The sequence below is a fragment of the Folsomia candida genome, unplaced genomic scaffold (assembly GCF_002217175.1).
Source record: "Folsomia candida strain VU population unplaced genomic scaffold, ASM221717v1 Fcan01_Sc013, whole genome shotgun sequence".
NCBI lineage: Eukaryota > Metazoa > Arthropoda > Collembola > Entomobryomorpha > Isotomidae > Folsomia > Folsomia candida.
Window position 1 is genome coordinate 2,102,664 of NW_019091205.1, and position 25,298 is coordinate 2,127,961.

Genomic DNA, 25,298 nt, shown 5'->3' on the forward strand with positions numbered 1-25,298 from the left:
CTTCATTAATTTCGAAATCGGCGTCCCCAAAATTGAACAAGATTACTCCCACATCTCCACGGTAGTCTTCATCAATCACTCCAGCTAGTAGATGAAATAAATTTAGTTGCTAACACTCCTTTAATCAACCTATCATTCATCAACTTGATTATTACCTCCAACATCAAGCTTGTTCTTTAAAGCAAGACCTGATCGTGGTGCGACTCGACCATAATATCCGGACGGAAGTTTAATTTGAATGTCCGTCTTGACCATACAGGAACCACGGGCAGGTACAGTGTATTTGTAAGCACTGCAAAAATAAAAATGGATTATGATAAATTGTCAAACAATCTTGCCTCCAACCAACTCACCTAATAACAACGATGATGACGGTGGTGATGCTTGGTTTGGTGTGACCTTATCACTGTCATTAAACTTAATTTCGCAACGTCAATTAAAATATTATTGGGAGAGGAGATGTTGAAGAATGGAGTGAGATGTAGGGCAGCTGACGACGTGGAGTAAGTGGCTACGGCTTCACCTGCGCGGTTTCACAAATACATGGGGATATTTGAACTGTGAACCAGCCAATCCCATCATTCCAGCCCCGTCCTATACTGAATAACTAACATTGGAACTGTTTATCTCTATAGGATACCATGATCATTGATAATTTACTATGAGTTTATGCATAACATTCTAATTCTAAACTTGTGTGCTAAATCAGATCAATATGATGATAAGCTTATTAATGACGTCCAAATTAGTAAAGGTATGACTTTATTAAAGAATATTTACTACTTCGACCACTCTATCTCGTACTTCAAGGTTATACAATCTTAATTTTGCGACATTTTTGGGAAGCGAAATCATTAATCACCTCATCGAAGTCAATATCATCTGCAACCTCTCTTTCAATAGAAATTAACGCAAGGGCGTTAAGCCTCTCCTGACCCATTGTCGACCTTAGGTAATTCTTGACTATTTTCATCTTCGAAAACGACCTCTCATTTGACGCAACAGAGACGGGCAGAGTCAGAAATATCCTAAGTGCTGTCTCGCAGTTTGGGTAGGCAGACGCTAAGCCATTGGCGTAAAGAATGTTAAGGACATCCATGGGTCCCAATTGAGGAAGGTCTCTGCCAGTTTCGTTAAATGCAGATATGGTGGTCTCCAGACTCTGAACTTCATTTAAAAATGTAGGACCGGAAAAATCGGAAGGATATTCATGACACAAATCCTGCATGCATTTTTGTTTCTCTTGAATTTCCATCTCTTTAAGGTTGCGACCCCACAAAAATTCAAAAGTCTCCGTGCACTTCTTAAAGGCGTCGAATCTGCGGGAGATTTCGGAAATGAGCTTCTCCATTAATTTGTCAAAAAAATCGGCTTCAAATCGTTCATGGTTGGTTTGCTTTTGCGCAACCAGAGCATCCGAACGGTCCATATAACGTGGATTTATCCCTCTTCCCTGACGAATATTTTCAAATCCACTTGACATCTCTATTCCCATGTTTTCGGCAATTTGTTGCGCCAAGACTTCGGATGACTGAAATCCGGTTTCCTTGAAATTCTCCAACCAAGTTTTGAGGACATTTAATTTCTTCTTGGCTATACTCACATCAATTGTTTTATCTTGCAGGTTGAGATTACAGATGTTTATTTGGAACAAAATCTGGTTCCAAATAGTGATTCCAAGTAAAAATTTATAGTTTAGCATGTCCCGCAATCTGCTAAGGGCATTGGCATTCACATCCGAAGTGAAAGACTCTGAGGTTGAAATTTCGGTAAGGGCGTCAACGATTTCTGGGTACTGGTCATATAATGCAGAGACGGCGGCGGTTTTTGATGACCATCTTGTGTTACTTTGATATTTCAGGGTTAGCTTGACTTTGGATTGAAGAACATCCCATCTTGATGCTGATCCGGAAAAAAATAAGTAAATATTTTGGACGTCGCCAAGAATCAGCTTTGCGGGAGGAACTTTCTCCGCTGCATTAACCCCCACCAAGTTCAGGCTATGTGCCGCACATGGTAAAAATTTTGCCTTGTCATTTATTTCCAAAATTCTTGCTTGGACTCCAGAATAGATGCCCGCCATGTTTGCTCCATTGTCGTAGCCTTGTCCTCTGCAATCCATCAGGTCCAATCCATCCATTTCCAGCTTCTCCTGGATGACTTTAGAGAGTCCAAGCCCGGTTTTATTGGTCGTAGTGATAAAGTCTATAAAGCTTTCAACAACTCGGCAACCCATTTCTTTGCATTCCACTGTGCGAATAACTTGAGAAATTTGATCTTGTCGAGAGGAATCCGGAGTGCTGTCGAATAAAATGGAAAAATATTTTCGTTCCTTAATGTCATTGACAAGTTATGTTCGAATTCTTTGGCCACAGAGCAAAATAAATTCATTTTGGGAGATGGCACTAAGATAACTTGGGCTGTTTTTTTGTAAGTGATCGACGTGGGCGGCCAAGGGGGCATAATACTTCGAAAGCAGCTTGATGAGGTTCAGAAAATTTCCACAATTTGGATCGGTTATTTTTTGACTTCCACCTTGGAAGGCCAAATTATTCTTGGCTAAAAAAATATTAGGATCAATTATTAGGACGTAAAATATAATGATAGAGGACTACCCACCTAAGAATAGTACGGCGTCTACTATTCCACGCAAAACCAATCTCCAATGATTGATGTTTTCATCATAGGTTTTCACACAAGTGCCTGTTAGCGATGTGGGATCCTTGACATTTTTTAGGAAACATTTCCATGTCCGCGTCGCGTCGAAATGGCTAAGGCTGTCCTCGTGGTCTTCAACTCCCCGCTTCGCGTGTTTGAAATCCTGGAAACCGATATTTCCAACCCCCCAATTACTCCATGGTGATTTGTTTCCAGATTTGGAGGAGAAAAAGCAACATGGAAGACAAAATGCGCTATTAGAAATCTTGCTGAATCTCAGCCAATCACGAAAATATGATTCGCCATTCTTCTTTGATCCAGAAAAATATCTTCCCGAAAATTTGTGACTGTTAACTGGGACGAAAGTAAAGGTAGACTCAAAATTTGGCACTGACTGCAAGATTCTGTTCCGATTTTCCTCGTTCAGGATTTGGGGCCAACTACTCGGATCAAACAATGAAATTGCAGCGTCGTCATCAGCATCCATTTCGACTTCGGAGGTCGCCAGAAATTCTTTATTTTCAATATTTTCATTAGGAATTTTAACGGGTAGAGAAGACGTTTCCAAATCAATCTTCATTAAATACATTTGAACAGTATTATTTATTGGTCAGCTTTGATGCCAAATTAATTTTGCTCAATAAAAAATGAGCTTGGCATAATTTTTTTAAAGTTCAGAACCTGAGCAGACACGATTGCTTCCTGATTACGTGAACCATCCGAACGTACATCATCTACAGAAATTTGCAATGATGTTGAAGTTGTTGCCGGCGAATCCGTCTGCTTAATAATTTCATTAATTTTCAATTTAGCGATTCTAATTTGAATGAATTTTACCACAATATTTACAATAAATAATCGTTCAGAAAGTGTCACAACTTACCACTGAGATATCCGAATGAGGCTGTGTAGGTGACTTAAAAAACCGCTCGGCCTGCTTCCTTAATTTTTTATCCTTATCTTCTATTTCTTTCTGTTTCTTACGTTTTTGAGCTCCGGAGGGTTCTTTCGACACATCACTAATCGGTTTCTGGTTATCCAGTTTATGTTTCCTCGTCATTGCGGGATAGTAGTACCGATAGAATTTGTGAAATTTAATTGTAACAAATTTAAGCTTGGATTTTGATGGTGAAAAGAAACCTGGCAATAAATTCCCGCAATAAGTTTGTCGGACTGGGAAAGTTGAGAAGCGTCTCAAAAAAATTTTGGTTATACTGTGCAGAGTAAATGAAAAGATGGAAAATGAGAACATGTGCAATTGTTAACATACAAACTTCTAACTACTTTTTTACACAAATTACTTAGGCTTCCTAAGTAGAAAGCACACACAATTTTTTCAGGTGTTTGCTTAGTGTGTTAACTATCGATGCGCACTTAGGATAGGTATATTAGTGTCAATGTTTAGGTTTTATGTTTGGTGTTGGTTACTGAAAAACTATTCTTATTCATTTTAAAATCAACTGCAGTCTGAATATTTTCTAATTCTTTCAGCTAAAAAATGCATGCATACATAATTATCCATTGTTGCCACTCGTGTAAAAATGAAATAGCCTACATAATAGGCCACAATATGCCTGAACAGTGAAGGATGGCCTCAGGCCTCTGCCTGTTTTAGGATTTTGAGGTCGACCTCAGTAAGACATGAGGTCGACTATTATTTTGAAAATGAAAATCTTTAAAACTAATCGTTAACCAAAGGCTTCGGTAAGGTCAAGGCCGATCGGCGCCGTGGCTTTAGGTTCACGATCTGAGGTTTGGACAGAAATTATGAGGCCTTGAAATCAGTGCTCTTAACTAGCAGGGCCAAGAGAGCTTTTGGTGTGCTGGACTCGGCTCGATAATAACCGAGTCGAGCTGAATTATCTCGAACCGGACTAAAGTATTTGCTTGGCTCGAGGTCCAAAGTTAACCAGCTGGGCCGAGCCAGCTCGAGTTTTCCTGTAGTAGTATGGAAGTGGTATGAAACATATACACGAAAAATTTCTAATGAAACAGAATGTATCGATAGATGTATATTTTGCAAAACATTTTACATGATCTAGTGCACAAATTGACGCAATTGTTATTTAACCATTTTGATACTGATATGCGCATAAATTTATATTTTGTGTTCTCAGTTATTGTTTATTTTAGGTTCAACATTAGCACGCTACGCCACTGCTCAAAATCTTCTAAACACTTAAATAATCGCCTGTGCAATTTTTTTGATGGACACCAGGGCCCGGCCCCCTTCGGGGCCCGGCCCTGGGGAAAACCCCCACCTGGCAGCCCCTCGTAAGGGCCCTGTGTTACTCTACCAGAATGGTAAAAAATTTGGTCACGACTATTGATAAATATATGTAATATGTATAATATGTACATATATGTAATATGTAATATGTATGGTAATATGTTTACACTTATTAGACAGCCCATAATAAATTATTACCATGGTGGTGGAGTCACATACATACGTATGTATGATTACCGCTGGCGGTACTTTGTTATTGGATTAGGTATTTAGAGTGCACATAATTCATAAATTTTAATATGCATGTACCTATTAATGCTATTGCATAGCCCAAGCTAGGTTTTATTAAATATAGAACTTTCACAATAAATTTGTTCTATTTCCATTACAACTTAGTCATCGTAAAATATTTTACAACGTTTTATAACAAATTTTCGTGTTAATTTGGCTACTTTGTCATAATTTTACCCAGTGCACGCCATGAGAGCGAAGCGCTGGCTGAATTTTATCTAAGAATGCGTGAATGTTCATACATACCCATGTTAGCTTTTGATATTTATCATATTTATGTAAATACAGATACAGATCCATAAATTCCACTGTCATCGACGGTTACCATAAGCATGACCAGACCAGAGCCCCACGCCGCCGATTATACGCCGGGCCTATTTGAGGCTCCGCCGCCGCCGCAAACCATTCGGCGCGCAGCCAAGAAAAATATACTTCACATAATGAGAAGAAGTTAAAAAAACCAAAAATGTCAAAACTTTTGGTTTCGATTTGGTTTATTCTTACATACTAAAAAACGTTTGTCAAAAGAATTCGTAGCAAACTAGATATTTACTAAAATAATTATTAAGTAGCTTCAACTGCTTATTGTGATCGTTTTGTCCGTCCGTCCGTCAGTCCATCAGCAGGATATCTCCAGAACGAGTCAATATAATCAAACGCGGTATTCGCCATTGTGCTTCTAATTTTTTGTTCTCGATCTACATCGAAAATACGGTCAGTCGGACCACGCCCCAGAGCACGAGGGGGTGTGGTCAAAATTAAGTTCGACTTTAATTTTCATACGGGGTGTCATTTTGAGGGAAATTTGAGCGCGAGTTCAAGCACGTTAATATTTTTGACCTCGTGACCTTGAGGACGAGGTCAATGAATATATTATTGTTATATATGGCGTCATTTTAAAGGAAATTTCGGTAATTCTGACGCTACTTGTTATATTTGTTTGTAAAAGGCTTTATTTAAAATTCCTGCAGATGATCCTTTAGCGTGTTCCCCTTTTTATCAGAAGAAGTTGCATGGTTTGACTCAAGCAAAAATCTTGAATTACTAATGGAGTCCCCCGGTCGACGAAATTTGTACCAAACTTAATCTTCATGATAGAACATGCCTTCAGATCTTTCTTGATTGCAGACCGTCGCAGCTCTTTCCGGGTATTCCCTTTGATATTTAGGAGTACTCTGGTTGATGAGCTGCATACGTATGATGCCAAGGTGAAGACGAGGATGTTGACCACTATGGTATCTACTATAATCAGAGGCACGACAGGAAAGCCAGGCATAGGGATCACATTGTGCATCTGGATGCAGACATACTGACAAAGAATTTGAAGTGCTGGGACGAATGTAATTAGAGTAGGTACGAGTACTTTCTTGAGCCATTCGTTAAGATATTTTTCCAAGATCTGTATTCCTCGATATTTTTTGACAACCGCCATTATGTCTTCCGTTGTAACCGAGACTGCTATTTCGCTGAAATTGAGTTGCATGGGAAAATTTATTATGTAATAATATCTGGCAGTAAGTATGGTAATTTAGGTATATGGTTTAGGGGAAAGTTTTAGGGGAAAATGAGGAAGCTTATGATTGTGCTAATACATCAAATGCCATCATCGGCCACTAATTATAAAAAGACATGGGTGGAAATAGACGAAAAACTGACACGAAAAATGTTTTAAAATATATAGTTCATACCTGTCCAATATCCGGAAATAGTTTTGCAATGTAACGACACTGACAAATATCCCAAAATAAATCCACAGAGTGCCTGTGAGAAAAATTTGGAAAGAGACCCAAAGTTCGAATAATGGAACAAAGATGGCAGGACCAAACCAGCTTATTTCTTCACACTTTTGTGAGATTGATAGGAGAAAGGGAGGCGTGCACGGTCGTATAAGAGTCAGAGCGAATGGTGCAAGAGGAACTGCAAACATACTGAAATGACCCATATGCATGAAGAGCACCATTGCTTTCGCGGTAAGGGACATTTTCATTTTGTGAAGATCTGCAGGAACGACAAGGTTGATAAGAATGCAACTTATTAGTTGAACGTACTTAAAAATATGTTTAACATTGTTACTCGTTATGGATAATTTAAATAGTGTTAAACATCAGATCGGAGATTATCATCTCAACTGGTGTAAATATTTGTCAAGAAATTTCTGAATATTAAATCAGATTCTCTAAGCGACGTTGCAGCTCAAAGAGTAACAAGGTAACCTGAACTCTTCATTATACATAAATGACTCCAGTGATGAAAATTGAAAAACTCTATCAAATGAATTTTGGAATCCTGAACACCATCCTCCAAAGAAAATTATTTTTTGGTTAGACTTAACTCGCTGTCAATACGTGAAAATTGGTAAAAATTTCTAAAAAAATATTTTTCTACCGGGAGAAAAATGCCCCAAATTATCCCCGATGTTGTCCAATTGCAGAAATCGGGACAAATTTAAAAGCTAATATCCTAGTGAGTCAGAAATATCGAATAGGTAGACTGGATTCAAGAGAATGTGGCAGCACGCTAGCTCCAGGTGCATATGTAGAAAAAAGGTTTTTGGAGTTCACAGGAAGAAAGTGGAGGTGGAGCAAACTATTACTTTATCCCAGTAGGGATAGATAGGATCTTAGAGTATTTAACAATAATAATTAGAGTAGAAAAGCTACCAGAATCAGCAAATTTTTCTGTTCCGATACAGATAAAAATAAGGGTGCAATAATCTTTTGTATAACAACAATGTTACATAGTTTCATAAAAAAATCATGCAAAAATTAGGATTTTAGATGAAATTCTCCAAGTGTACATTTTTTGCACATTTTCGGTCACCATTTTTTTCGCTCAAAGTGGAGAGAAAATGATTTATTTTGGAAAATAAGTATTTGACCTTATAGTTGTTACACAAAAATTATTGCACCCTTATTTTAGTCTGTATTGGAACAAAAAAAGTTGTTATTTTCAAAATTTACCATGGGCTTTTCCACTCTAGATATTATTATTAAATAGTCTAAGGTTTTAATAAACTTGGTCTGCTATATTTCCAGAGATCCAAATTCTTATGCCAGGTCGCTTCGCTAGGCGCACTAAGTCTGCATCTGGTAACGTTCTACCAAGCTCTTTGAATTATAAAACTGAATCATTAAACTAGGTATGTTTGTAAGCCGTGCCTCTCAAAACCTTAGCTTCAAAGTCCATAAATGAATTAAGTACTTGAATCGGTGTCAATTCCAAGTTGAAGTTCCAATGTCCCGATAAAGGTAAACAGTACGCCATGATGAAGATTACTCCTATCACCTTCATTGCTGCCGTATGGTTTCCCAATATCAAGCCCAGAAACAGGGTGGAAATATATGCTAAACTAATTAGGCACATCATCTGATGACGCTTGCCAAGTTTTGGATCGTGCACTTTAAACAAACGCCGTGTTTTGGGATTGAAGTCATACGGGAAAGTTTTTACATAGCGGCAAATAGCTAAGTGTCGCTTTAGAAAGGGAGAAAATTGGGTGGTATACATTATATTTACCTAGGAGTGTGGGGACGTTTGTCCCTGGGAATGGGGTGAAGCCCCAAGTACGTTTGCACGGTTTCCGCACAAAGAGTAGGATATATTCTCACCCGAGAACAATATTTCGTGATATTAATTATCAAATGGAACAACGCTTTAGTAAAATAGGCAGGCTTCCAATAAAATACACTAATAAACAAGGTAATAAAAATGTGTGGCATAAATGTCCTCATGAGAATAAAACCATCGGTTTTGATATTTAAAATCATACGAAAACAAATTATTATAATTTCGAATTACATATTATACTAAAAAAGTTCGATAAACGAGCAAACTTGCGTCCGTTATGTGTGGTAGACTTATTCGTCGTAACTCTTTCTACAATTTTCCACTATGTACATATATAGTCTGATATATTGTTAGTAAGTGGAATAAAAATAATTTTGAAATATTTACTTACCTATTCTTGAAAAAATGGAATGTGAGCTTGAGATAAAAAAAATCCTGACTGGACTTTAACTGTACATAATTAGTTGAAATATAGCTGGGAATATTTACGCACGAAATTATTTGTACATATGAATGTGTATAAATATTCACAGTAATACATAAAAACCCATAAAAATGCACGACAATGCATACATACATTATGTATGTATGCTTTTGTATTATGTATGATACATAATACAAAAGCATAGTAATACACGAAATGCAATTTATGCTGGGCATTTCATATTTCAAATAAATTTTATATTTCTACTCTGTCAACCGTGGGGATGATTTAGTCAGGAAAACTTAAATACTAGTTTGAAACCTTTCCACACGACTCTCTACCACGAGTCAGGGTTCAACTATGTACATATGTCCGTATGTAACAAGTTAACCTAACTCTAAGTTTAGTATAGTTTACGCGCAAATAATTAATATAAAATATGGACTGTATTTAATACCCAAAAGCGTAAGATTATTTTTAAGTGTGTTGTTCTAGAAGGAATTCGATAATTAACTTGCGACGATCAACACGCTTATAGTTTCTTAATTAAGTCAACATTCAATTATATCAGGAGTGTTATACGTAGCAGATGATGTAAATAAAATGCAATTAAGAAACTTCCACGACAGCTCCATAAAATCAACGCGAGATTACTGAGCAGCTCGAAATTGTGTTGGCGTCAATAATCTTCTGCCATTCGAAAATAATTTAGCTTGACGCGTGGCATCAGATAAAGCCAAGTACTTACGTATATACAATGTTGAAAACAACAAGTTCTGGTTTAATCAAGTTGTCTTGTTGTATATGGATCGATTGATTCGGAACAGAGGTCGACGCAGCCGGTCGTATGCCGCCGCGCCGCCGAACGCCGCCGAAAAAATCGTTTTCTTATTACTTCTACATTGCGACGCCGCGCCGCGCCGCCGAAAAACCATAAAAAACTGGCGTCGCCGCCGCCGAAAATATGTTGGCGTCGACCTCTTATTCGGAACCTATTTACCAGCGTCAGCGGAGTAACGCCATAATCCATGCGGTTTTAATCCAAATCATGATAATACAAAGCCGAAAAATCGATCCCTTTTGCTCTCTGTTAGATTCGGCATCACGCAAAATCCACTCGACGTCAATGTATATTTACATATAACAGGACATTTCTAAATCTCGCTGTCTACAAAAATTTCGACAGTCTCGCATATTTTTTTAAATTCGCCTCGGAGCAAGAGAAGTTCCGGTACCTTGAAAATCCCCGGATTTCAACTAAAGTATGGTTTTTTAAACCATGTAGAACATTGGGAGAGATACTGAACCAAAGAAACACATGAATGTCTGTATGCGAAAGGTATTTTGGGTCATTATTAATTTTATTTGCATTAGTTTATTTGCTTAAAAGGAAGAAAATAACAAGGGTTTTCACATGTAAATATTTTCCACTATATACATAATAAAATTTCTCATTGGGCCATTAAAAATAAATTAACCAGGTACGTCTTGAATATGTATGTCTTCAGGATAAACCTGTTAAACAAATAATTGGATGCCAGCCATAACAAGTAATATTTTACGGGCCGTCCATAGATTATGTAACGCGAGAGGGGGGGAATGGGGTTTAAGGTTCCAATTATATCGTGTCTACACATGTTGTTACACATGTTATAGGGGGGAGGGGGGTCTTGAAAATCGGGATTTTAGCGTTACGTAATTTATGGACGACCCCTAGGCGACACAATTGATCCATTTATTAGCTCACCCTGCGTAGCCCGGGAGCTATTGAATTCCTCTTGTCCGTCCGTCCGTCCGTCCGTCCGTCTGTCTGTGTGTTCACGAGTTTTTTGCATCAATTGGTGCAAATTAATAAGTCCCTGCTCCATTATTACAGGACTTAGTAGCACCACTCCCGAGCTACACAGTATGTAACGATTAGGCGCCGACGAAAAGGTACCGAAATGCAACGCTACTTCGTTAATGAAAAGGTACCGAAATTTCGCAGTTAGCACCAAATCAACGCTATTTCACTGCCTACTCATTGGTACTGAATATTCCGTGCGCATTTGGCACCGAAATGTAGGTGTATAATCGGTGCTCGTTAGTGAACGTTGATACCCAACCAGATCGGTACCTGATCGGTACCATTGATAAATTTCGGCGCCGAATCGTTACATTATGGTGTTCAATTTCGTTAGTTTTTCGGTACTAGGATTTGGCAGCTAGGGCTGGTATCAAACAATCGTTGACGCAAATGGTGCAAGTTAATTCAGCAAATACATCGAGATAGGACTATAATTTTGGAATAAGTAGCACCGTTAGTACCGAGCAATTGGTTATTAAAAATGATGCGTAACAATTGGGCCATCTATTTCCCCCCAAAAATTAATGATGCATAACAATTGGGCCGCCTATTTCCCCCCAAAAATCACGTCCATTTGTTCGATTATTCTGCACCATTGACGCTAAAATATATACACTTTATAATAAATAAGTGGGAAAGGGATGCCCTATGCACCAATGATGCAGAATATCGGGAGAAAAAACCATACAATTTTTTCAAAGTTTTCAAAATTTTGTATCCCGTTGCACATTGTAATATTAGGCCAGGTCAAGTCCCAAAAGTCCTAGGGGGCGTAACTATGTAAATGTATACATATTTGTAATTCATGGGAGGCAGGGAAAACACTTTTTAAAAAATTTGGGGACCACACCCCCTGTGGGGGTGGTTGGCCCCCCAGGGGGTGTGGTCCAAATTTTTTTATATTTTTGCAATCAGCAACTCATATGGACTTTAGGTGCAAAATTTTGTGGACTTAAAAAAATATCTGACCAAAATATACCCTTTTATATGCCAAAAAACATGGGTTTTGGGGCAACTTTGAGGGGGTGTGGCGCATTCGGTCGGGACTTCCTGACCTAGTTCTTCCGGTTCCTGATAGTCATAGTGGAGTTCTATAGGCACCATAAAAAAGTCCGTCGGGAACCACCGACCAAGGAAGTTATTAGGTGTCAAACTTCTCAAAAACCTGTTCTGCGATTTTACAAAAAACGACAGTTGCTCTCAACGTTTAAGAGTTTCAGTGGCATATATAATTATTCTAAGCATGTACAAGCTTAAAAAACCCTAAATTCATCAAAGTCTTACATCACCCCAGAACCTTTGGAAACAGTTTGTTACCATTTCAGTGTGCAGGAAATAATTTTAAGCGTCATTTTGTTTAACCTCTTTCAACTTTATTTATCTCGATTAAAATTTCCGTTGAGTACGCTATTGAATTCATAACTACATTTGGTAGCAACCAATTGAATTTCCATGATTTTCTGTAAAATCCCAATATTTATTAATACCAGTTTCCAAGTTTCGAGTTTTTTTGGCGAAAATCACGAAAACTGCACTTTTTAACATTGGTCGGTATAGAGAAAATTCCAGAATTTGTGAAGAAAAATATCCCAAAAAGTCAACTTTTTACCATCGAGTTTTCCACAAAATACCAAAGAAATACTCGGATTTTGAGAAAATTTGAGAAATCTGCATTTTTATGCCTCGTGCCTTAATACGTGATATGGCATATTTGGTCCTCAAGGGACATTCGTCATGGTACCTCATATGATGAATTTGGTATAAAACGGATTTTTTTTCGATACGTGATATGACGGATTTGGTCTCTTAGGGACATGTTTTGAAATACGTCATATCGCGTATTTACGTGAAAAGAGGTTAATTCAAAGCACATACATAAGTATGTAAAAGGTTCGCATTTATTTTCTCCCCAGTAAGTTTTCACTGCCCGCGCGGAGACAAATTCAGATGCTAGTTTTCAGTCACTTTACTCTTTCAAGCAATTAAGTACCCAACTTCTTCTTCCTGGTGAATCTTGAGCTTAATCAATGTTTTTTATAGTTGGTGACATCATACTACGTCGCTTAGACCGTTTTTTGTATATGGCAAAATTTGTGCTCGTCCGTAGTCATACAGTTTTTCGGATGCATCAAAATTTTTCAGACTTTTAAAAAATGTTGAAGTGCTGTAGAACTAAACTTTTTATCAGTGTTCTATGATCGACCTATGGTATTGAACTACTTATGGTAAAATTTTCAAAATTAACAGGTTCAGAAATAGTACCTGAATTTTTCTCCGCGCGGGCAGTGAAAACTTACTGGGAAGAAAATAAATGCGAACCCTTTACATATTTACTTATCTGTGTTTTGAATTAAGAGGACTGAGCAAAGTTAATAATTTTTTAAATCACTGACATTTCAACAATCTTAGATGAATATTCATCGTTTTTGTTGAAAAATGATCTGAATGAGTTGTATTTTCAGATCCATTGAGAATTATTAATTTTTTCGAACGTCAAAAAATTGAATGCATCAAGGACAAAGGTCACAAGATCAAGGCTCACAGCCCCACAAATGGGGTATCATGAGAAAGGTCTTGATGAGAGGATTCAGAATATATATACTTTGTTGGGTCTGGGACCACCCCCTGATTATTTAGAGGCCGGTGAACATTTTTGAGTTTTAGTTTTGCAGATACATAGACGTTAACACAGGAGCAGATTGAGAGCTAACATGGCACTAGATCGAGAAAAACTCAATAATGCTGATCGGTCTCTAAATAATCAGAGGGTGGTCCCAGACCCCATAAAGTATATATATTCTAAATCCTCTTGCCAAGACCTTTCCAACCATACCCCATTTATGGGGCTATGTGAGATTTGACCTTGCGACCTTTGCCGTTTGCTAATTAAATTTTTTTAACTTTAAAACAACCGCAAGTTTGAGAATGTAACTCATTCAGTTCATTTTTCGAAAACAATGAATAAAATTCATCCACAATTGATGAAATGCCGGTTGTTTAAAAAATAAAAACTAGGACCTAGGTCACAATAAAATTTTGAGCGCCACACTCACTGGCTCTACAGACCTGGTTTTGGTCTCAAAATAAGCTTCAGAAAATTCTTCTTCTAATCCCGGCCATAAACATTTTTTTAAAGTTGGTCGAAATGCATATTAATTTTTTTGAAAACTTTGATACATTACTTCAAACATTTTCAGCCTTAACTTATAGCCGGGAGTAGACGAAGAACATTCTGGAGCTTTTTTTAGACCAAAACCAAATCGGTAGCGTATGACCCTCAAAACTTTCTTGTGAATACGTTGCATAACATGCAGCGGTATGGACGGATAGGTGGCGTCGCATATTTCCCCTGCGGGCTTAAACAAAATAACGCTAAAAAATTATTTCCTGAAATAATTGATTTGCACTGAAATGGTAACAAACTTCTTTCAAAGGTTTTGGGGTGATGTAAGACTTTGATGAATTTAGGGTTTTTTAAGCTTGTACATGCTTAGAATAATTATATATGCCACTGAAACTCTTAAACGTTGAGAGCAACTGTCGTTTTTTGTAAAATCGCAGAACAGGTTTTTGAGAAGTTTGACACCTAATAACTTCCTTGGTCGGTGGTTCCCGACGGACTTTTTTATGGTGCCTATAGAACTCCACTATGACTATCAGGAACCGGAAGAACTAGGTCAGGAAGTCCCGACCGAATGCGCCACACCCCCTCAAAGTTGCCCCAAAACCCATGTTTTTTGGCATATAAAAGGGTATATTTTGGTCAGATATTTTTTTAAGTCCACAAAATTTTGCACCTAAAGTCCATATGAGTTGCTGATTGCAAAAATATAAAAAAATTTGGACCACACCCCCTGGGGGGCCAACCACCCCCACAGGGGGTGTGGTCCCCAAATTTTTTAAAAAGTGTTTTCCCTGCCTCCCATGAATTACAAATATGTATACATTTACATAGTTACGCCCCCTAGGACTTTTGGGACTTGACCTGGCCTAATATTACAATGTGCGTTGGTCGCTAATGTTGCACTAGTGGTACAAACTAATTCCTGATTTTTAAACTATATTTTTCCGTTTCTATTGCACCATTGGTGCAAGAATCTATGAGAGTGATAATCTATTTTGTCGCCTTATTCCGTACCTTTGGTGGAAAGTTATATGCAAATCATTATGACAGGGTGAGCTACTTCTAACGTTACTACGGTTTATTTAAATATGAAGATTTTAATTTTGACCGCACTTAGCTGCAGAGCTGTAAAATTTATAGCGTGGATAGATTGAATCAAGCTAATCACATCAATCAAATGTGACATTTTGCGGGAGAAAACGTAAGAAAGGTTCTGGATTTTATCAACACATTTTGGAAATGGTAGAATGATTTACCAATAGAGTTGATCGATCCGATCCGAAAATATCCGATCGATTACATCGGATAATCATCGCATCCCAAAAAACAATTTCCGAGCACCGTCGGATCCGAAGGGATAAGTCCTTTTATTCATTTATGAATCTTCACTTCTACGAAGTATGACATCAATTGGATTTTGAAATTGCAAATTTCCACTTTTTACCCCAATCCTCGTATGTACATGATCAGGTTCATTCAAATATATACATAAATACATACATGCAAGCATGCACACGATCAGCTATGTATTCCGCTATGCATACATACATAGCTGATCGTGTGACAAGCATGTAAATACGTACATATGTACATACATACATAAATATATCTATATATAAACTAATTTATGGATATGTATCAAGTTCAAAGCTATAAAGCTTCATTATATTTTTATTCCTGAAGATAATTCCTAAACAATGCTACATGAATATTTATGAAATGTAGGTATTTATGTTTGAGGCACTTAAATACTAGAATCTAACATGGGTACGATACACTGAGCAAGTATTTAGCAGATTACATACATGGCTAGTAGCCATTGGCTACCCTGCCCAGGATCGCAGAAATTATTGTAATTAGGATAAAAACTTTTAAAATCAGGCCCACATTATTGCTATAAAACTTTAATTTGATATTGCACAAGAAATAATGGATTTAATTAGGTCAACCAGAGAATAAAATGATATTCGTGTGCATATGTACTTAATCTATATGTAAAAATACATGTTTCGTCCTACGAAGTTTGTTTTCCCAACCAGTCCTAGCTTAGCAAAGTATTTGACAAAAAACACCTCGTAATTTCTACAAAGTACCAAATTAGCTTACAAAATGTGTAAAAACTGGCGTTTCTCTAAAGAAACTAGAAAGGTAGACCGATCATCGCTTTTCCAACTTCACCAGAAACGAGGATTAAAATTAGTATGCGAATTATTACAAGACTGAACTTCGGCGTGAAGAATATTAAATTTATGAAGGACACAATGTGGGTCGATGTCTAGCCAGACGAGGAGAAGATCTAGCAACCAACAGCTGATGGGCAACATTTTGATCAAGTTGAGCAGACCAAATTCCAAAATTTTGTTAACTGACGGGTAGTTACAGAGACTTCCAAGAACTGGAAGTAAAATCATATTGGAATACTTTAAATCGTGAAGTATTCGAAATGCAATTCTATAATTAATGTTTCATGCATACATAAGGAACCACTTGCTAGAATTAACCACAAGAAAGTGTTTTCTATGTTGACCTGCAAGAAGTACTGAGGTGAGGGCGTCCCGCTGATAGCGATTTTGACCATTAATTTCTTTGGCGCTATTGGAAATTTTCAATTGAAATTTTTATAATTTGTTCACCTTATAGTCAGCATTATGGGTGTAAAATTTCAATTCGCTAGTGTAAATAGCACCAGAGATATATGCATACGAAAAAATGTTTCTGTTCCAAAGCGTTTCCAAAACTGCATTTTTTCAAATTTCAGAATATTTTTGAAACACTCTAGAATTGTGAATTGTTCATTGAATTTTATGTAGGTGTTATGAAAATTTTTGGCATCTATGGGGCTTTCGTAAATAACTCATAAATCTCCCAAATTTTTTTAAATTCATTCCATACCAGGTGGATTTGTATAAAAAAAGCGTGAGAAAAGTGTTTTTTTGTGTTAAATGGAATTTTATAAATCTCAATAGTTGAAATATTTTCATGTTTATTATTTTTGCAGTTAGAGGAGACATTACTGATGGAAATACAAACAGATTTTGGAGTACAAATATTTAATTTCGTGTTATGGAGTTAGTTGGAAATAATTAGCGACATTTTTAGAGTTTGGGGGCTGCTATAACTTTTACTCTGAAACTCTACACAGTTATATTTCAATCAAAATTTAAACTGTATTGTGTACTACAGACATGGGGTCACATAATTTTCTATTTCCTGATATTTTTAGCTTATCAAAAACTGCTCAATGTGCTTCCATCGGGTAATTTATGTCTGGAACACAAAAAATCATCACTGTTGTACTTTAGGTTTTTTGCAAGGTCTGCTTCTCACACTAGAGAATTGAAATTTTGCACCTATAATGCCAACTCTAGTGTCTATCAATTCGCGAAGTTTCAAGTTGAAATTACCGCCAGTGCCAAAGATATTAATGGTCAAAATCGTTATCAGCGGGACGCTCTACCCTCTGTACATATGTACAAGGGACAAGAAGTATGTACTTCCAGCCACCATACTGGATAGGGCGTGTTAAATTATGGCTGATAAATAAATCACATTGTTTCCAATTTTTAAGTTCAGAAAAGAACCGTATGTATATTTCCTATAAATTTTCACCCTAAAGCCTAGTATTCACCTTAGTTTTTTCGGCCGAAAAAATTTTAACGGGGATATTTCGACGGGAGAATTAAGATTGGGGCGAAAGAAAACCAAAACACTTCCCTGAATAATTTCTGCCTGTAAATGCCACGGTATTCACCTTTCGGAAATTTTCAGCAGACACGATCCCAGCTGGGAATTAAACCATTTAATTACTTTAATTATAAACACATTGATTAAAACGTTTAATAAACGATTTTTAAAACTAATTGGCCGAAAACGATTTTCAGGCGAAAGATTTTCCTGCTCACTTCAGCCGAAAAAACACCAACTACATTTCGGTCTGGCAAAAAAACGTCCAAAGTTTTTACCGGAAATATTTTCCGAGGTGAATACCGTGAGGGGAAATGGTGGTGAAATTTTTTCACTTTTCACCCGATAAGTGTGGTTTCACGTGAAAAACACAAGGTGAATACTTAGCCTAATATTGTATTAAACTGTGCCACTCTTTGAATAAAAATTATGCTTAGTTTACCCAAAATTGAGTAAAAAAAGATAGGATGACACAACAATCGATTAACGGTTTGATAAATTTTACCAAATTGTTGCGTCATCACATTTTGTGCTCAACGTTCGATAAATTTAGCACAACTTTAATTTAGGGCAAATATATTTGTTTTTGTGTCCTCAATTACAAACACAAATAATTTGGTACCTGATATCCTTGGCTGAAATTCCACAATTGGATTTATCATGGGACAAATTTGTCCGCTTCGAAAAGCAATTACGAAGCTCGTCGGTATGAAAGCGGGCAAGAGACAGACTATGTAAAACATTGTGAAAATCCGAATCATGTCGTTACTTCCGGGACAATTTATTTCGAAAAGTAGCCTATGAATCAAGAAAATTAATATACTCATCATATACGCAATCACGAGAAGTGATAACAATTTCAGAGTTCCACGTTTCCAGGCGGAATTTTCGACTAAACTAAGTTTCCTCTCGGCCACCGAGAATTCCCACGGGAGGATTGAGACACGTCCATAAACGGAGAAATATTTTCCCAAAATTTCCCACAATACGGGTGAAAGTAGATCAGTTTTGGAGGACATGAATGATTTATGGCGTATGACGAGTTTTTGACTGTCTTTAGGGAGACGCAAATTTTTATACATTTTCTAAGTTTGCTCTGTATTTTGTAGAGATCGAGGTGTTGTTTTGTCTAAGACTTTGCTAAACTGCGACTGGTTGGGAAAACAAGGTTCGTAGGACGAGAAGTTTGCCTTAAAATGCATTTTTACATATCGATTAAGTACATATGCATGCGAAGAGAATTTTCATTTCTGATTGACCTAATTAAATTTCTTAATTCTTATGCAATATCCCAGTAAACATTGGAATCATGTGAACATGTTTTGGAAAGTTTTAATCCAAATTGCTTGCAAAGCTTTTTGCACTCTTTGGTAGGGTAAGTAGCTAACGTGATGAGTGTGCGTACCCTATGTTAGTTTACATTATTTATAGAAGTGCCTCAAAAATACATTTCATACATTTTGCTTGGGCAAAAAATGGATTGCTTGCAAATTTTAATGCTGCTAAAATTGTAGCTTTTGGTTAGAATAAAATAAACTTTGCTTGGGCGCCTTAAATTGGACCCTATAAAATCAAGTTAAAAAATAGGAATCAAATATCTCTAAGCTATATCTCCCATTTCAAAAAGAACTTTTGGCAGTTCAATTTCAGAAATTCAATTTGTGAGCTAATTTCCGCTCGCTTTTTTCTCCACAGGGGAAAACAAAATCAGGTGTGTGAACTTGTTCGCTAAATATTTCTCTTCAAAGGGCCATTTAACGGGGTGATAGGTGTCACGAGATTTCTACTTTTTGTCTTAATTGTTTAATAAAAATCGCTCGACAATCAAGCTATCGCTTGAAAAACGGTTCAATTGCAAGTTGTTCTACAGAATACTTATATGTGACTGTCTCCATGAAAAGGGACCTTATTCACCAAATATCTACTTTAGCGACTTAAATTTCTTAGGATAGTTCTTGCCTCAGGCTTTAATTTGCGATTTATTTCAGCTCAATCTGTCAACTACAAGTAAAGTATTTAAATTCAAAGTGGTGCATCGACAATATGGCAAAACCACCTTTAGGCGAAAATTTTTATACTGATTAAATTTAGAACAATGTTTTAAAATTTAATATTGTAGCTCATCATATGACGCTAATATTAGATTTGCATAGGCCAATACAAGCCTGAATGACCTTAAGTTTTAAATTTGAGGTTTATCGCCCGAGGTTAAGTGTCAAGGTCACGTTAAGGTCCTGAAAAAGGTTAAGGCGCAAATTTTGTATTTTGCTTAGGTAAAGCAAGCCTGTACAACCTTAAATTTTAAATTTGAGGTGGAATGCTTAACATTAATGTTTATTTCGCCAATTCAGCTTTCTGACGAAATGGGTTTCGCTGAAAGTTTTCTGTTTTGGTATTTTGTAGTTTGTAGAAAATGAGCAAAGTATGAGTAAGGTCCCTTTTCATGGAGACAGTCACATATTGCAATACTTTTATGCGTATAACTCAGTTTTGGCATCAATTTTCCTTGCCTCATACCAATCTACATATTTTTTTGTACGTACGCATGTACATATTGTTTAGAATTTGGTATTTAAAAATTCTTAATTTGACAAACGCTTGTGTTGGATGTGACTCGCAATATTTAGCCAACCCTGCAGTGGGGAGGAATTCAATTATAATTTGAGCAAGGCGGAAGCATAGCGTTTTGAATTAAAATTTATGCTACCGCCTTGCGCAAATTACAATTGAATTCCTCCCCTGGTTCCTATGGATGTGAATATTAACAGAAACTGTAAATGCAATAAATAAATGTAATGTTCTGTAACTGCGAATATTAAAAATAAAAGAAATTGAGTACTACATAAAAAAGAGACGATTTGGCAAATTGCTTTATACCAAATTCGATTCATTGCGAAAATATACAGCTTTTGCGTATCCGTAGTCTTATTTCAGTCTCTCATGTGTCCAACGTATGTCCACATTCTTCATCATGTGGTGATTGTGAATGCAATAGTCCTGACATCGAACAAGATACAACACAATAATTTATAACTTGATGCATATGTATCTTGTCCTTTGGTCAAGTATCTTAGTCTACTCCGCAAATGGATGATCATTTACTGATTTAATGATTTACTATAGTTTATTCATGTGTCGCGAATCATAAGATACACTGCTTTTCAGATCAAGACACATACATACATATAATACAATCTTTACTACATATTCATAACTTGCATACTTTACTATAATTAATTAACTATTAATTGAATTTGATACAAAATCTCGGGCTTTTGATTTAAAGAGACCAAAGGATGTGTTACAAAGATACCAGTCTTTTGGTTGCGTGTTCCATATACTGTAACGTCTGAATTGTGTGGAACGCTTGAAAGCCTCAGTTCTGGCTCGGATCACATAAGTTTGGTCGCTTAAAATTAAGGGATCTCTCAGAAAACACAATTTATCATTCTTAAATAATTTATACGCATTCTTGAGTAGTACATATTTGGACCTCTGCTACAGCTTGTGGTCATTTCTAATTTTTACCATGTCAATATTCCTCCTTAAAGTTTTCAGCGAGCAATTACGAGAAGATCGTAATTTAGCTAACTTGTGAAAGTTGAAAAAAATTAAAGTTATCAATTACATTTTGGATTTTGCTGAGGAATACTGCACGGTTCAAATGTTAATGCAGTAATCAATGACTGAATGTACATGTGTATTGGTTAGTGCACGCATTGCTTGTTCACTTATGGTACGTTTAAGGCATATAACATTTTGATACCTGATTCGTGTGTGAATTACTGCAGAATAATGTAAGGAAATAAAAGACATTACGCCCGTACAATATAATAACCGAGAGACAATTTAATAAATTGCTTCCCAAATTTGAGTCATTATTAGTCATTACTTAAATCTAAAATTTTTCAGTAAAATCTATCAATATGCAGAACTATTTAAAACGTTAATAATAAGTTCATCGTGTAATACGCAATATTCCAAATGACCGCAACCATCCAAGACGTACTTAAAGTCCCAAAAGGTCCAATCTTAATTCCCACAGTATTCATCGAATTAAGCATGCGCATTTCATACTTTGTGAAACATTTCCTCTTCAAACACCTCAAACAAGTGACCGACTTCTCAAATACCTGCGTCGACTCGGGGAGAATCGTCACCACCATGACAAATCCGCCAAAGCTGGTCGCCGGAAATAAGACATACAACGCGAGAGACACCCCCCGGGTAACCGAATGGTTAAATAATTCGCAAAAATTATTAAGCTCACGCCACAGAAAATTAGTGGCGCGACGGCAAAAGAGCTAAAATTTTGGTTGCAGACCCGGTTCCAAATTTGCAATTCTTTATACAGTCTGATCACCTTAAGTTGAGAAGTGGTCCACTTTTCGGTTGCTTTTACGCATCTGATGAGAATTTGAGTTGACGCAGTTAACACGATTAGCGCCACAATAGATAGGCCGCATATCGCTTTTGCAACTTCGCCACAAACGAGTATCGAAATTCCTATGCGAATTAGTGTGATTAACATAAAACTGAATTTCGGAACGTGAAGAATGTGTAATTTATTAAGGACATGAAGCGGGTCTATATTCAGCCAGACGAGGAGAAGACTTAGAAGTGAAGAGATGAGGGGAGAGATTTTGATGAAGTTTAAGAGACCAAATTTCAAGCTTTTATTAACTGACGGGTAGTACCAGAGTCTCCCAAGGTCTGGAAGTATTAAAGTAAAATCATATTGGAATGCTTGAAATCGTAGATAATCGAAATTCAATTCTCGAATTAGTGTTTCAGATGTGCATAACTAAGAACGTGCAAGTATTAGCTACAAGATGGTGATTTCTTGAAGGTATGTATTTTGACCTGCATAAGTCCCGGCACTAGATGACAGATAAATAAATTACATGGTGATTTGACAGAATTTGACAATTCAGAAGGTACAATAGTGTATATCCTAATAAGCATTGCTCACTCGTATTGTGCTATATATTTATTTTGTCTCTTCCTAATTAGGTAGGGATATATAATTTACTACCTGCTATCCTTGGCTGAAATTCCACAATTGGATTGACCATCGGACAAATTTGTCTGCCCCGAAAAGCGATTACAAAGCTCGTCGGTATGAAAGCGGGCAAGACACAGACGGTGTAAAACATGATGAAAATCCGTATCATTTCGTAACTTCCGGGACAACTTATTTCGAAAAGTAGCCCGTGAATCAGGAGGATTAGTACAATCATCGTATACGCAATCATGACAATTGATGGCAATTTCATAATGCCACGTTTCCAGGCGGAATTTTCGACTAAATTCAGTTTCCTTTCAGTCACCGAAAATTCCCATGGGAGGACTGAGAATCGCCCATAAACGGAGAAATATGTTTCCAAAATTTCCCACAATACGGGTGAAAGTAAATCAGTTTTTGAGGACAGGAATGATTTGTGGAGTATCGCGAGTTTTCGACTTTCTGTAGTGAGACGCAGGTTTTTAGACATTTTGTAAGCTTGTCTTGTATTTTGTTACGAGGTGTTGTTTTGTCTCTGCTAAACTGCGACTGGTTAGGAAAATAAGGTTCGGAAGAAGAGAGGTTGACCTCAAAATGCATTTTTACATATCGATTATTAAGTACATATGCATACGAATAGCATTTTCTTCTCTGGTTGACCTAATTAAATTTGTTAATTCCTTTGCAGTATCCCATTAAGTACAAAAATCATGCGAACATGTTTTTGGAAGTTTTAACCCTAATTGCATACACTAATTTCTGCAGTGTTGGGTAGGCTGGCTAACTTGCTGAGTGTGCGTACATACCCCATATTGGCTTCAATTATTTACATACGTGTCTCAAGTACAGTGTGTGCGCAACAAAAAGGCAGGTAGTGCCTATTTGCTGATTAGGGCGAAATGAGACACAAATTCTGGGGTACAATTAAAGCGAGCGTTATTTATTACGTACGCGTTTTTGATATTTTTTCTAGATATGTATGACCCTTAACACCTTATTGATTTATTTAAAGTGTGTAAAATTATTGTGCTTATTTACATATGTATTTATTAAATACATTTTTATGGAGGGGAAATTTACACATATCGAGGCTTTCTGCATATATCGTGCCCACCCACAGATAAACCAACAAATCGATAGGTCGCCAGGTTAGCTTCCATATTTTGCAAGTTCCTCTTATGATCCTCAAACAGAGAAGTGCAGTCCGCCACATACTTATTAAATTTGTTATCGGTTATCGCCAATTTGGTCAACATTTGATTGTATGCCCTCCATTTGGGTCTCCATTGTCAGCTATGATAGCCTTATGATTCTTTTCCCCAAAGTAAAACAGTTTCATGAACTTCATCAAAAATTGTTGATTGATTGATTGATTGATGATTTATTCAGGTGTCTAGCAAGTTCAAATTTGCATACCATGCTCTTCCACAAGTGACATAAAAGATAAACATTTTATAACTAACTCCTCAAACCGACTAAAACGCCAGCAATAAGTTGATCGTATAGTACAAAATATTCCATACAATTCCCAGCATCCAAGAATTACTTGCCGTTCCGAAAGGTCCAATCTTAATGCCAACCTTGTTTAACGAATAGAACAATCTTCTTTCATACTTAGAAAAACATTTCCGTTTCAAACACCCGAGAAACTTTTTAGATTTTTAGAAAACCTGCGTCGCCTGAGCAAAATCGTCACCACAATTACAAACCCAACCAAGCTGGTTACCGGAAATAGCATATACAGCGCGAGAGGGATCGTCCCTGGTAGCCTTATGGTAAAATAACTAGCTAAAATTATGATACTCATGCCAAACAAAATTAGCGGTGGGACAGCAAAATAACAAAAGTTTTGGTTGTACATAGCATTCCAACGCTGCAATTCCTTGTATACTTTCATTACTTTAATCGGTCCAGCAGACAACTTTTCAATTACTTTTCTACACCGCGTCAATATCTGAAGTGATGCAACCAATACGATTGGCGCCAGGATTGCTAGATAACCAATCGATTTGATTAGTTCTAACACTACGTGAGTTAAAACAGCTAGTCTGAGCGCTATGAGGGGTATTTTGAGATTGGACGTTACGGAATTGTTTTCCATATGGCTGAGGACATAAAGCGGGTCTACGTCGGACCAGACGACCACAGGAATGAGTACGAATGGGATGAATGGAGAGATCTTTATAAAGTTGAGAAGACCAAACTCCATGATTTGGTTGACTGGTGCATAGTATCGGACTCTCCCCAAAGCTGCAAATTAGTGAAAAAATTATATTGCATTTGATAAGCATTTCCTAGGTTTTTAAACTTTGCACCGAAATCTCTGAAAGTATCGAACATGTGCTTAATTATTTAAATTCCCACTTCTGAGTTAAATACACTCACAGAAAAATCGACACCGAGTTGACACCATACCGGTGTCTATATATGACTCTACCGGTTTGGTGTCAAATTGACACGGCGCGGTGT

The 25,298-nt window shown here is 36.9% G+C and overlaps 3 protein-coding genes across 4 annotated transcripts; all 3 read right to left on the reverse strand.

The window, feature by feature from the left end:
- Positions 1-132: 132 nt before the first annotated feature.
- Positions 133-643, reverse strand: LOC110855534 (deoxyuridine 5'-triphosphate nucleotidohydrolase-like). Its single transcript, XM_035856522.1, has 3 exons — positions 613-643; positions 400-523; positions 133-292 (listed from the first exon to the last, which is right to left on the reverse strand). Exons 1-3 carry the CDS (start codon positions 641-643, stop codon positions 133-135), a joined length of 315 nt encoding a protein of 104 aa, XP_035712415.1.
- Positions 492-5,187, reverse strand: LOC118432964 (zinc finger MYM-type protein 1-like). Of its 2 annotated transcripts, none has more exons than XM_035856337.1 (2): positions 3,340-5,187; positions 492-3,232 (listed from the first exon to the last, which is right to left on the reverse strand). In XM_035856337.1, the coding sequence occupies exon 2, from the start codon at positions 2,234-2,236 to the stop codon at positions 812-814; it is 1,425 nt and encodes a 474-aa protein (XP_035712230.1). In that variant the 5' UTR covers positions 2,237-3,232; positions 3,340-5,187; the 3' UTR covers positions 492-811. The 2 variants fall into 2 exon arrangements, with proteins under 2 accessions (XP_035712230.1, XP_035712228.1); XM_035856335.1 differs by having other exon boundaries at positions 492-2,559; positions 2,620-5,187.
- Positions 2,351-3,718, reverse strand: LOC110855535. Its single transcript, XM_035856523.1, has 4 exons — positions 3,542-3,718; positions 3,340-3,438; positions 2,620-3,232; positions 2,351-2,559 (listed from the first exon to the last, which is right to left on the reverse strand). Exons 1-4 carry the CDS (start codon positions 3,716-3,718, stop codon positions 2,351-2,353), a joined length of 1,098 nt encoding a protein of 365 aa, XP_035712416.1.
- Positions 5,188-25,298: the final 20,111 nt, after the last annotated feature.

Bases quoted from the DNA above. Each gene is read 5' to 3' on its own strand.
- LOC118432964 (XM_035856337.1), bottom strand. From the start codon at position 2,236: ATGGGTTGCCGAGTTGTTGAAAGCTTTATAGACTTTATCACTACGACC.
- LOC110855534 (XM_035856522.1), bottom strand. From the start codon at position 643: ATGGTATCCTATAGAGATAAACAGTTCCAAT. The intron at 524-612 runs GTTAGTTATTCA...GAAACCGCGCAG, and splicing joins TAGAGATAAACAGTTCCAAT to GTGAAGCCGTAGCCACTTAC. The intron at 293-399 runs GTCACACCAAAC...TTATTTTTGCAG, and splicing joins AGTTTAATGACAGTGATAAG to TGCTTACAAATACACTGTAC.
- LOC110855535 (XM_035856523.1), bottom strand. From the start codon at position 3,718: ATGACGAGGAAACATAAACTGGATAACCAGAAACCGATTAGTGATGTG. The intron at 3,439-3,541 runs GTAAGTTGTGAC...ATTATTAAGCAG, and splicing joins CTCATTCGGATATCTCAGTG to ACGGATTCGCCGGCAACAAC. The intron at 3,233-3,339 runs GTTCTGAACTTT...TATTTAATGAAG, and splicing joins AAGCAATCGTGTCTGCTCAG to ATTGATTTGGAAACGTCTTC.